Below are 13,459 nucleotides of genomic sequence, written 5' to 3' on the forward strand. Positions count from 1 at the left end.
CTTAAGAGCAATTACGGAAGAATTATTGAAGCAAAATGATCGAGCAGCGAAAGACGGAGAATTCTTTGGTAATTGGAAATATATCTCAGTTTCTGAGAACGAAGAACACGTTGCATTTATAAAAACCGAGAATATTCTTCTGCTCTCCTATATGAATAATTACATTTCCAGTTACATTTTATTCAGAAAAGTTATTTCTATCGAAATGAAGGATGCTACAAAATTTAATTGCAAAATTAGTGCGATCTATGTCAAGATTCCTACGAGATGCTTCGTTATTATTGTATACGTTCGAACGTGAATAGTTATTTATATAGTTAAAACCTACTACAAAGTATATATAAATACAATAAATATAAATTATTACATAAATAAAAAATAGTTTCTTTATGTAACATAAGGAGAAGAATATTATAATTGTCGTAACACAATGGAATGGATAATTACGTAATCAGAGTAGTTGACTGTTAAAGCATTGGTCTAAACCAAATCCATTCTCAAGCACAGACGCTCAAATCGATACAGATTTATCTCCCTAGTGCTATTCTTGCGAGGCTGGAGGTTGCACAAGCTGTAAGACACGTACGGACGAGGATTTAGTACTGGAGGAGACAACGCTAATTCATAAATAAAATTGTAATTAACTGCGAGTAGATGGTCAAGCAGGCGCCTTTTGTGGAAGCATCTAACGCTAATAAAATTGCTGCTACAATAGTTGGACGTAAGTTTCGTAAGTTGATAAAGCATGCGGATAAATTGTGGGAGATCTCTGCGGAATTGAATCTATTAAAGAGCTAGAGAGAGTGTGGGCGTTTCCGTGACTCGTATTCAACACGTGTCATTTGATACGTAAGATGTTATTCCGCGTCATAAAGTTAATGCTCATCACGCTGATCTTATCCAACTTCTTAATTAATTTCGCTAATTACCCTCGACGATCGATCGAAAGCAGAATCGAGCGTAATACTGTGCGAACAGCCGGCGTAGGAAGTTCAATTAATCTTGAAATGTTTTGTTACCGACACTGTATGGTACACGCTGATATTGCATATCGGGTGATTCCAAATCGAACGATTCATTTGTTTAAAACGTTCTATTCTGCTCGATCAAAGTTCGAATCGACTTCGTATTGTCAGCAACGTTGCTTCAGCGATAAGTCACGCTGCTCAAGTTATTCTAATCTAAATTACATTTTAGTGTACGCAAATAAATACGTGTTTAGCCTGCTGCGATTATTGAATTCTTTATGCCTCAAGATAGCTTTCGTTTCGATCGGAAAACGTACTTTTAACGTTTTAAGAGATAGAATAAAAAAACAAGAACATAGAAATAGAATATAACGTAATACAGTAAAAGTTGAACGAGAAGATCGCGTATATTGTATTTTTATTTTTCTCAAACTCGAGAAATTTTCGAACGAAGAAGAAACGCTATCGAATTGAAAATGACTGGAGATTAAGGTGTACTGGGAACGAATCATTGAGACGTATAGGATCAATGACGAAATTAAAAATACAAATATAACGTAATATAATAATATAATATTCGTGCAAATGGAACGATGGTAAATATTCTTATTAATATCAATAAAAATATCCTTGTTAATATTAGTCATAGATTTTTTTTTCTGTGCTACATAAAGACATGTTTCTGTGTAGAAATATGCGAAGCGGAGGTTGAATTCATATGCACACGAGGAGAGATAGCGAGGAAGGTTATATGGACACGTACCAGATAAGAATTGGCTGCATTCGCAACGGTACCGCGGCTTTTAAAAAGAGCTATTGTATCTCATAGAAATAAAACTCTGGCAGAAATCAGGAAATTTTCAAATAAAGAAAGGTGGTACGCGATATAAAAATTTCAGAAAATTTACAGCGAAGCGATGAGAATTTTTTCAACAATAATACGTAGAAGTTTAGAAAGTCGAGTCGAGTTGTAAGGAAAGTAAAATCATCGAAGGATCGTTGAAAATAGAAAAATCTGATGAAACGAAGATGCAACTAGTTCCTACAAAGCTGTAAATTTTTGCTGGAATTTACCAAAGGAAAAGCAGAACGGAGAAGAAGTATTTCGAGTGTTAGCTTAGCTGTAACGTTCGGTTAGAAGTCTATTTATTTAGATCTCGAATGTACCACTCACACGTTTTGTATAACCGTCGAAATATGTGATAATAGGATTACGAGAAATTCATATCTTGATTAAATATCGTTAATAGTTAATAGTTAGAAATTGAGTACACAAGACGCGTACAAGCAATAACGTAAGCGAAGAAGGGATATCTGTATCAATTGGTTTAATTATTGCTAGAATGAATTTCACTAATGATATACTAATAATATAGATGCCACTGTTACATTATTTCATAAATACTAGTCTAACGAGTCTAAAATAAAATAAAATAAAATAAGGTAAGGGAAACGCATATTAATTATTTGGATAATTGTTACATAATTTTTTAATTTATAGTAGCATGTAAATTATTGATGTATTTACAACACGGAGGGACAGGAAAGAGCTAAGACACAAGGTGGTTGCATGACAGTAAATGAGGACAATGGGGAAACAAGTACAGAAGATGGCTAGTAGAGCGTAAAAATCTATTTCCAATAATCAGCAAACGATTAAACGTGGCAAGCACAGTACAAATAGCGTTGGAGTATTGAGGCGCGTGGTGGTGTCACAAAGTCTTGAGGAATTAGATACAAGAGTACTTTAGAAACCTCAAGAATCAAGTAACCTAGGAAGGAACGAGGTTTAAACAATAATAAAACAGTCTGGATACGACGAACAATTAATTCTTCAACGAGTAATAATTTATAAAAAGAAATTTCTATAATATAGAAAAAGATAAAAATGAGAAGAACTGTAGTAATAATAATTGGATTAGAATTCAGGTGCATCTAAAAAAAGACGGGATCTAGATAGGAGATCGCTTTACTCGTTTAGGTAGCACGGATTTCGTTTAGGCGACGAATTAAACTGGAAGAAACACGTCCAAGAGAAAATGAAACAAATAAAAATTACCGGAATCTCGACGTATCGGCTTAGAACGCGAAAATGCAAATTTTATTTGCAGAAATAACAAATTATTGATATATAAAATCATCGTTCAACTTATATGAATGGATTGAGAAAAATCTGGGCCATAGCAGTCAAAACTCAACATCAAAATATTAGAATATCTCCAACGTGTCGTGGTTCTTATCAGAAACTACTGTAAAAAGAAAACCTTAAAAACTGCCACAGTCGAAGAAGGAATTAGGCGCACCAAAGCACAAATAACAACAAACAGCCACACGAACCTACTAGCTGAAAGCTGCTGCACGAACTTACCAAGAAGACTCAAGATAAAATGCTCCTCCGACTTACTCATTCTCACGCTTCATTCAGTGATTGCCGATAATTGTATCGAAATCCACAAGATTCGCTTTAACTTCTCGAAAGAGGTTCTCAAAAGAGGACGTTTAATAAAGGAAATAAAAAATGAGAACTTATTAGATATTATGAGTATCATAAAGTATTACTATAATATTCGTACATTTTATCGTATCTTCGTATAGTGAGAGCATTGTTGCACCTTCGAATTTCCCGTTGTTGGTCGTGCGTACAATTATTAATTATATTCGTGAAAGATTCTACGAACATCTAGATACCACTCTAATAATAATCCCTCGTATAATAAGTGGTTTTATAACACGTCGAAAATCGCAGTATCAAGTAAGCTGGATTTATAGATAGCGCGTTATATGAAAACTTTCTGACCCCGTGTGCATCGCAACATCTGCATTGTAAAGTAAACTCTCGCACATCTTGTCATTGATAAACTTGCTATCACTGATAACGTACACAAACACCGAATATGCCCGTGCAGCGCCTGGGAAAAACGACGACTCCTTGCCTAGTTTGGTAACTGTTTCATACGCATACACGTACGATTCACGCAGTTAAATAAAACGATAAATTACATATGACGCAAGAAATATTACTATTTGATATATATGAACTCGATGTTGGTGGAAGGTAAATTTGTGTATGGAAGTATGTAGAAGAGAGTTAAACAAGCGAAGGCAAGTGCCGAGGTGAAAAAAACGTGGAATGAAAGAAGAAACCAGAAATAGATCCTTGCTCTCTTTTAAAACAAACAGCTCTCACAAGTGCGCCATTCGAAACAGCCCCTCGACATAAAAACACGTGTTTATTTTCAGCATGCGCGAGTTTCTTTCACATTCTGTACAACAATGTCCGACCAGTCTCAAAGGATTCACACGCAGCACGATATGACAACGAGCGTGACAAGTGTTCCGATGATTTTCCTCCTCTTCCTGTTAGATCATAGATGTGCAGAATGTTTTATGTAATCGATTCGTCGTTTGTAACGATATTGTATATTTTTATTCTTGGAGATTGGAAATATGATACTATACAGGATATCCGAGCTAAATAGGATCACCTAGATATCTGCCTGATTTACGACTGTATAAGAAAGTTTCTTTAGACAAAGTTACGCTATCTCAAATTAGTACACAATAAAAAGAATCTTTTTCCAAGATCCTTTCTTTTTCACGAGATTCCAACGTCGTCTCTATGTTTTTAAATGGAATCCTATATTCTTTTCATCCATCAAATAACGTGTTTTTTTATTCTATATACAAAAGAGTACCGAGGTATTTGTGTCTGAAAGAGATGATTGGTTTAAAACATATTTCAATCTTAATTTTGTCATAGTTGGCGTGCAAGAGACAAGGAAAGGTGCAAAGCGATGCTCTCGTGTTTGTCTGTATTTATCTATCTTAAAAAATACCGATAACTTTTGAGACGGTGCAACTTTCTTTTCAGCTGTTTCGTGTAACAGTACATACGACAGATATTTAAGCGATCTCATTCGGCTAGAATACTCTGTATAATTATTTTTCAACAGATGAGTTTTGATAAATTCTACAATCATGTATAAATAGTTAGAAAAATTTACCGAATGTCCAGCTGGACAAATTGTAAAGTACAAATTAAATAATAAAAAAAAAAATTGTTTGAATATCGATCTCTCTTCCAACGATTCACTGAACGTTGTGCAGTTCTATTTTTAGAAGGTTTATTGAACGAGAAAATTTGGAGAAGAATTTGAACATTTGAAAAACAAGCAGCGAATTCCACACATTTATATCGATTCTCTTACCATCTTAAACAAAATTGTTTTTTTTATCGATACCTTCCCCTATTTTTTTTTTTTTTTTTTTTTAACATCATCTTAACGCAATACCTGTGTCTAATTTAATTTGATATTGTTATATACTCATCTTTTTACAAGACATTACAATTGGGATATTTAAACAAATATGTATATTTCAAAAACTTTGTAAAATGATAAACGCAACGATAACTCGATCTTTTTATCGATCGTGGATGGAAGAATGGATTCAGAGGTGGTTCGAAGTAGCGTGAAGATCTTCGATCTGTTACGCGAGAAAAAACCTAAACAGACTCCTCCCTGTTTCATTGGAACTAACCATTTCACAAATATTCAAAGTATGTTCCGTAGCTAAACATGGGAACAATCGTAACTTATTGCATAAAACCAGTTCGAATGAAGCAATGCGATGGCGTCAGTAGAGTCGACATCGACCGATGAAATCGTAGTAGAAAACCACCTATCCGGTGGTAATCGTTGTCGACAGACCTGTGGAACTAGGTTGGACTTGGCCTGTTGTCCTAACTCGTGGCTTGGCAACTGGTTAGTTGTGTACACTACTGTGCAGAAGTTTAAGATTAACCACTTTTCTATTTTTCTTACAAATCCAATACGACGTAACAAAATAAAATACACAAAGGCGACTGATATCAAAATATACGTAGAATCTATTAAAGCGACGCGTTAAAGCTGTAAAATCTATTTTGGAAGTAAATTTTCTGCCGATAAATCATACTTCGATAATACCCCTTTTACGAAGAATAATTGCAAAAATTTTAATCCACCAGCAAAATGGCTAAAATTCTTCCAACGAGGTAAAATTTCGAGACGCTAACTTAACGGCTGAAATATTTATAAAACAATTTAAATATTTAAAAAGCATTATATTTTTTTTTTTAAATTTCTAATTAATTGCTCAATTGTTTCCAACCACTATAACAGTTTATTATATAATAGATCGTGGTTTTTATGGGAAATTTAAAGATTCCAAAATGCACAGAATACGCGTAATACATAAAAGCATATAAAATATCCAGAGTAGAATATTCGTTATAATATGGTGGATGAAACAAAATACCGATTATGTTTCACGTTGTTTAGCTGTGCTCGTAAAAACATAAAAATACACGAGTATCCACAATCCAATCGACTGAAATTAAAAAAAAAAAAGAAAAAATATCTGGGTATTTGTAGGAATATAAAAGCACAGAGCATTCCTTCCATAGGAGACAATAGAGACATTTATATAGGAAAATCAATTATTCAACGTAATATCGTCTTCATAGTGGTTTATGGGCCCGTAAACTGTCGGCTGTGACTATTGTTCTAATCCCGCTCGTTAAGCTCAACCGTTATAGTCGCCATGTTGAGTGGTCTCGAAAGTTAGGTTATAATACTGTGGGACCCCCATGCCTGTTAAGCGAGATGGTCTCTTTGCGCTTGCTTTACTTAAGCCTTAAAGCATTGCTGCGTAACCCTGCGTTCGATCAAAGCCTTAACCTGTTCGTCTCGAAAGACCCTCAGGTGGACCCAAAATAGGTATCAGGGTGATAAGTGTGTTAAGAGGGCATTAGTGCGGGTAGATGGCACGCTCGTTGCCATGTTTTTACAGCAACGGGCTATTCACACTCAAGTATCATCCTCGTGCCCTTCTTTATTATTTCTTTACGCTTCACGTTCAGAAATTTTGTAAATACGTACGATAAAATATTATTTTCTCTGAGAATTTATTGTAATATTCTATCAGATAAAAAAAATATATATATATATATATATAATGTATGGATTTATTAATTTAAGCTGTATGCAGCCAAATAGAATAGTAGAAAACTGGTTTTCTAAATTAATAATTGTTTACGGATATATCAGCCACTATAAGTAGGATTAAGTTTCATAATTTTTGGGAACGATCGAATTATCGATAGAAAATTATATTGTTTAATCAACTTTTCTAAACAGCGTTTGAGTATGTGATTCTTCAAACATCTCTTGGATTATCATCAATGCGAACTATCATCTCTGATTCATATACGATCTAATCTTTGTCTAACGTTTTCTAGAAGGATATCAATTTCCCTTTATTTCCAAGACCATTTCCAGATCTCTTTTTACGTTTCTACGTCTATTTCGGATTTAGATCGAAGGCATTGGCTAATTTTCGTACTGGTAGGTGTTCGTGGTTTTCAACAAATTTCAAAGGCATCGAACAGCCTGTGTGATAACTACAGAAATTATAGAATGTAATAAACCTTCGGATCGCGTTTTTTTGAAGAACAATAGCCATATCTCGGTTAATATCGTATATTACGTACGTACGTACATATCGTAGATTGGAAATGTCCTATAAAATAAATGAAAGATAAAATATAGATCCAATATAACAGAGTGAAATATGTCGAAGATAAACTGACAAACGAGGCACTTAGAAGCAAAAGGACTCAGTGGCATTTTTCTGATATCGAGTTTGGAATTCAAATGTGTTAAAAGAGTTCCACGTAATGTCTCCATGAAAATGAACTTATATTTCATGCTTGACATATGGTAAGAAGCGTATACGAAAATCTCTAACGAAATTCATTTTTTTTTTTTATTTATGAATTATCGAATATACGAAAGGTAACATCGTGATAACGTTACAATGGCACTACTTTCAATATTCCTTGCTTAATTGACTACGGTCAATTTCTCTAGCCTTCGAACGATACCTTTACACAACGTTGGATCGCTCGAATTATTCACAAACAATTCTAATTTAACCATCTTTGTTCCGAATTGAAAAGTTTCAAAAATACCACTTGCATCCGTCTGGTTCTGTAAGCGCAAATATCAACAGTGACGAAAATATCCAACAGGTGTAGGACGTTACTGTTTCGAGAACTAAATTCGTTTCTCTGTTATTCCGAGCCATTTGTTCTTGTCTGCATCGTGTCGTTATTTTTAGAGAAGCGTGGCTAGATAGGTACAAACGAGACGGCTGAACGTTGAATACCATTAAAAGGATAAAACCATAGAAACCGCTGGCAAAGAAACGGAACAGGTTTCTGGAATTAATTACAACAGATTGTATTCCCGATGCAATTTATATGCCATTTGCATCTTCAGCATCGATATATATGTACGTAAACCATTATTCTACCCTTGATGGAATTATTCACAGGTTTAATGACATCATTCCAACGTTTCATTTTCTACATAAAGTGTTAAATAAAACGCTAGATAGTTGTAACGTTTGATAATAGAACCTGTTCGTGTATGACACAACTCGATTCATTTTTAACAATTTTTGTCCCAGTAGAAGCTATTTTTCTTTTTCTTTTTCTTTAGATTCTATATTTATCTATTCATAAATATGGAAATGCCTTGGCCATTTTGCACAGCTAAACTGATATTATTAGCGAAGCTTTACGAATTACAAATTACGACTCGTCGAGTATTAACCAATTAGCTGTTGCGAACTGTTTGGAAACCTTGAAAAACGTGTACCTAAAATGTGTGGCAAAAAGTAAGCGACGACGAGTATATTCGTCAGACACAGAGTATATATATGGCTGTTGTAACATAGAATTAAGCTGTAAAGAAACGACTGTTTTATTTTTGAATTTTATTGCTGTCGTAACCACAAAATATTGCCATTTTTTCCTGACGAGTATACTCGTCAGAAACAGCTAACTGGTGAATAAACTATCTTGCACGGCAACAAGAAGTTCGATAGTAAAACAAATAAAGTCATATACGATAATAATAAAAATAAGGAGGTCCGTAACTTATAAATTGTAACTTGTCCACTTGCAAATATTACTAACATTACACTAATTAATTATTCCGTAAGATTATTCCGAAAGTTTTATACCAAAAATTTATTAAATGTCTTAACATCAGCGAAGCGAGACAGTACGTTGCAATATGAGCAGGGTAAAAATGAATTTTATAAAATAACCTCTGAAACTGACTAAAAATATAAATTTTAATACGAAACGAAATACGAATTTTATAAAAATATGAATACGAATGCCGTACAACATGAAATATGATTTTCGTTGTACGAAAAAACTGATCTCAAAATCGTTTCAAATATTATTTCAAATGTACGATTATATCGACTATATTATTATACGATCGTGTGTTTCGAGTTAAATATCGATATTCACATAGTTCGATTTATACCATCGAACTCGCATGAATGTGCTTAGAAATGGTGCAACACGTTGTAATTTGAAATTCCATAATTACAATACAATCGAGCGGAACAAATTGATTTCCACACTTTCCATCAATGACGCAATCTCTCGTCCATACAATTAAGCAAAGGGTGACCCATCTCGCTTTACGATCGGGAAATATCGAACATATGGATCTGAAAGAAGTTCGAGTGGCCCATTAAAGTTAGGTTAGAAAACTCGATAGTTAAGTACCTGCGCGATATTCTAAGGGCAATGCTTACTACATAAGAAATTATCGACTTTTTATTTTCTCCAATGCACGTATAAGCAATATAATTAAATACATAACGTGTTCTCTGTTCGCAGGTCTGCTACGCTATAAATAGCTGGCCTAACTTCCGATTCGAAAGACAGGCAACAAGTTTCACCTATGCATTCGCATTCTCTATCTTTAATTCTAAAGATATTCAAATTGAACAAAAATTGAAAAAATTGATTGAAAGAGATAGCAATGAACGTACAATTTTTAATTAAATTTAATTAAATTGCTATTTTAGTGTTAACACTAGAATTACCATACTGGTCAAATTGACTGGTTTCACAATTTTATTTTTAAATTCCCACCTCGTGTTATATCTTTTTCCGCAATGATGTAACGACTTTCGCAACGATAACTAAAAGAATAATATAATGAATTTTATTTTGTTTTTTACGTATTCAAACTGAAAATAATTTTGTATCAAGGCTACTTATACTAATATCAGTTAAAATGATTGGTATTTGTCAAAGTGTGAAAGGGTCCTGCAATCTGTTTATCGAATCCCAATTAACCAGTTTCCTCGTTTCGTACAACTTGCCACACATTTTTAAAATTTGTGCTGCGTATCATTCGATAATAAATATCAATTATCAGGAAAATAACGGATCGATCGGTAGATCGCTAGATGCTAACGCTAGAAATACCACACCGGTAAAAACGACTGGTTCTACAATTTTATAAACGTGCCAACCCTCGTTTAGGGATCATTTTAGGGATCATCGCTAATAATACTAAAAATGTACCACGTAACATGGAATTGCTTCTGTAAGAAGGTAATAAATCAATAAATATAAAAATATTCTATTATTACGTATTTTTTAAGAACCATTCATTTTGACTGGTTTTGGTAGAAATAGCTTTGTGTTAATTATTCTATTGTTAACCTTATATTATATGTGTAAAAATATAAATTTCCATAAAAACCGGCGTCCCAGTTATAACGTTGCGAGCGATCAGCTTATCGCGTAATTTATTCGATCTATTTTGAATGGCGACTAGTCGACCAACGTCTCGCGAACAGAGCGTCACACTTACGATGCATGAGATTCTTCCAGCTGCCATAAATCGCCTGGATGCACTTATCAAGAGGAGTAGCGGATAATAGTGCACTGGTTTTACGTGCACTTAAGTTGCCCTCGGAGCAGCTTCTGAACAAATTGCCGTTGCTTATCTGGCAAATCACCGGGCTACGTTCTCGTCGTGGATGAAGTTTCGTCTTCGACATGTCGAGGACACCGCCAGGGATCCAGGATTCGACGGCTGGATCGCGAAAGCTTCTATAAGTGGAGGACAATTTTTTCGAGGACTTCTGCAGAAACCGCTTGCCAGGTGGTAAGGGCGGGGGACCCAAGCAGCTCGTGACGGCAGTGATCGCCATTTATGGCCGAACTCACTTTTATTCCAACGACTTTGAGTCTATCGATCTTTTACAACCGATTATTTCAACAACAGCTTTCCCTATTCGCTTTTCTATCGCATTGGTATTATTATGCCTGCGTTTTATATTTCGTATCCGTACGTTTACGCAGCGATTAGAAAACTGATTTTGTTGCTCTGGAAATGAACATTCTGTTCGTTTCTATCTCTGCTAGATATTTATAATTACGATTTTTAAATATATCGCTTGCAACGAAGTAGCTTAAATGAAAATGAAGAGAGACGCAAGAACCTGGCGGGGTTAAACGAACCGGAGGAAATTTCCTGTTTCGATCGACGTATTAAACGTTAAGAGAAACATAATAATAGAACAGTCACGAATATTGTTGATACTTCGATTTGGTAATATGTACGTAGGAAAACTAATTATACGATTGAAATTACCAGAAACGCGTGAAATTTTACATTTTCATTAACCTTGTCAATTTCAAAAGAAGCGCGCTCACCAAGGTTTGTAATCACGAGCTTGAAAAATATCGTTAAAGCTGTTTCAAATTGTCTATAATTTCCCCTACAATTTTCAGTAACTTAAACATTGTATATAGATATAATTTCTAGATACTTGGCACTACTATCGTGATGTTAAAAAAGAAAAAAAAACAAAAGAAGAAGAGAAGACGCTAACAACGTTCTTTTCCAAATTATACGGTAGCTACCAATTGCAACCACTTTGTCAAACTAATCCTACAGCTACATTAACGCCTCTATGAACGTATCCCGATATAAATTAGATTACGGCCACTTTCTATCGAAGAGAAGATGCACGGTTGTAACGAAGCACAAATTTTCCTACGGATTCTCAAAGTGTACGGTCGCGGAATACAACGAAGGAAACGGCGGAGATAACCGGATAAGACTGTCAGAAACGTTCCGTGTTAGGTACAGGTTTCAGTTGGCGACACCAGCGGAGTCGTTGGTGTGGCGAATGCAAAGAGGCGAGGTCGAAGGTGGGTGGACAAGTTTCCGGAGAACGGTGTAGGCCGCCCCCGGTAATGCCTCCGCGCGTAGGTTTCCAAAAACGCGACACGTGAAACAACTTTCCACGTGAAAATACCCTGGCTCGCCAAAGTATTCCAACACTTACCATAGGAAACTCGTATGCCCATACCGTACGCGTTATATAAAGCATTTTGAAATTTCATTGGCGCTGTAACAAGATGTTGTTATTACATTAGCCGAGAGAGGATGTTAAAAAGTGGCCATTTCTCGGCTCCTCTTTGCTGAGGAAAAATTCTTCCTGAATCTCTCTTTCTCTCTGGGTAGACAGAAAACGTTAGCAGCGTTTGTAAAAAAAAAAAAAAGAGACAAAAGAAAAAGCAAGCGACTGCTGGGTAGGTCGAACCTGCCCACGCGATGCACTTAATCTTCGTCTTCTTCGGATGAACAATTTAGTGTTAAAAGTAAAACGTTGAGGTAATCGTCATGGGAATATAAAGATCGATTCGATCGTTTGGACAGAAGTATCGAAATTAGCACGTTGTCTATTTTATTTTTATGGGATTTTAAGATAGCTTGTGACTGATATACCGAGTGGCACGGTTAAATCGCTATCTACATCCCCTGTCGACCGCGATATTACAAATAGAGTTCTATTGTACGCTATTGGAACGGAGTTAATTATTTATCTCGATTGACACGCGAAGAAAATGCCAAGTACGATACAAGGCGAGTTCAATTTCACCGCGCAGAGGTTGCTCCATTGGAATTTTTCTCAACGCCAAGTCATCAAGATCTTCGTTTGCATGCATATGGCGCGTATCAAATGAAACAGCCACCTGGATATTACGCAGACTGTATCGACGAAAATGGAGACTTGCAATAGCAAACTGCAGTAGCGCACTGCTCCACATCGTCGACTACCAAAAAGTATCAAATTCAAATACAAGCTAACAATGGCGTTTTCATTGAAATAAAATTGCACTCCAGCCAGTCGAATAGTTTCAAATATTTTGTTTACGTATTAATTGACAAAAGTAAAACCGGATTGCAAGCTATTATAGCACACGCGTGCGGGTGCGAAGTAGGAGAACGCGTTGCTGGTTGCTGTTCTCGCGTGGCAACGAGCTCTCCTGGTACTTTGGATCTGCTCGAGTCCAAACATCGACCGATACATCGCCAGAATTTGCAAAGAATTATTTCGTGGATGAATCTATCCATATCCGAAGAAAATTTTGGGAAGACACCTCTTCATCTTTACGCTCCTTCCTAAATTTCTCATCGTTTCTCGGATAAATGCCAATAACGTCTTTTTTTATTTCTAAGGAGATGCTCTTCGATGAACCCAACGAGATCGAAAAATGGCCATTTTGAAGATTCTTTGATCTTGAAAATTCGTATGGAGGCAACAGGATATTT

The 13,459-nt window shown here is 35.4% G+C and overlaps 1 protein-coding gene across 3 annotated transcripts in view; it reads right to left on the reverse strand.

Annotated features, from left to right (window-relative positions):
* Window positions 1-13,459, reverse strand: part of Ckn (CRK like proto-oncogene, adaptor protein) — a 50,874-nt gene that overhangs the window by 18,314 nt on the left and 19,101 nt on the right. Inside the window, exon 1 of one of the 3 annotated variants that reach the window (XM_072016995.1) lies at window positions 10,703-11,060. The exons of the other annotated variants lie outside the window; for them this stretch is intronic. Within the exon in view, the coding sequence (XP_071873096.1) occupies window positions 10,703-11,045 (343 nt within the window). The 5' untranslated portion in view covers window positions 11,046-11,060. Of the gene's footprint in view, window positions 1-10,702; window positions 11,061-13,459 lie in introns of those variants that run through there. 3 annotated transcript variants of the gene reach the window in all.

Source organism: Bombus fervidus, chromosome 14 (assembly GCF_041682495.2).
Source record: "Bombus fervidus isolate BK054 chromosome 14, iyBomFerv1, whole genome shotgun sequence".
NCBI lineage: Eukaryota > Metazoa > Arthropoda > Insecta > Hymenoptera > Apidae > Bombus > Bombus fervidus.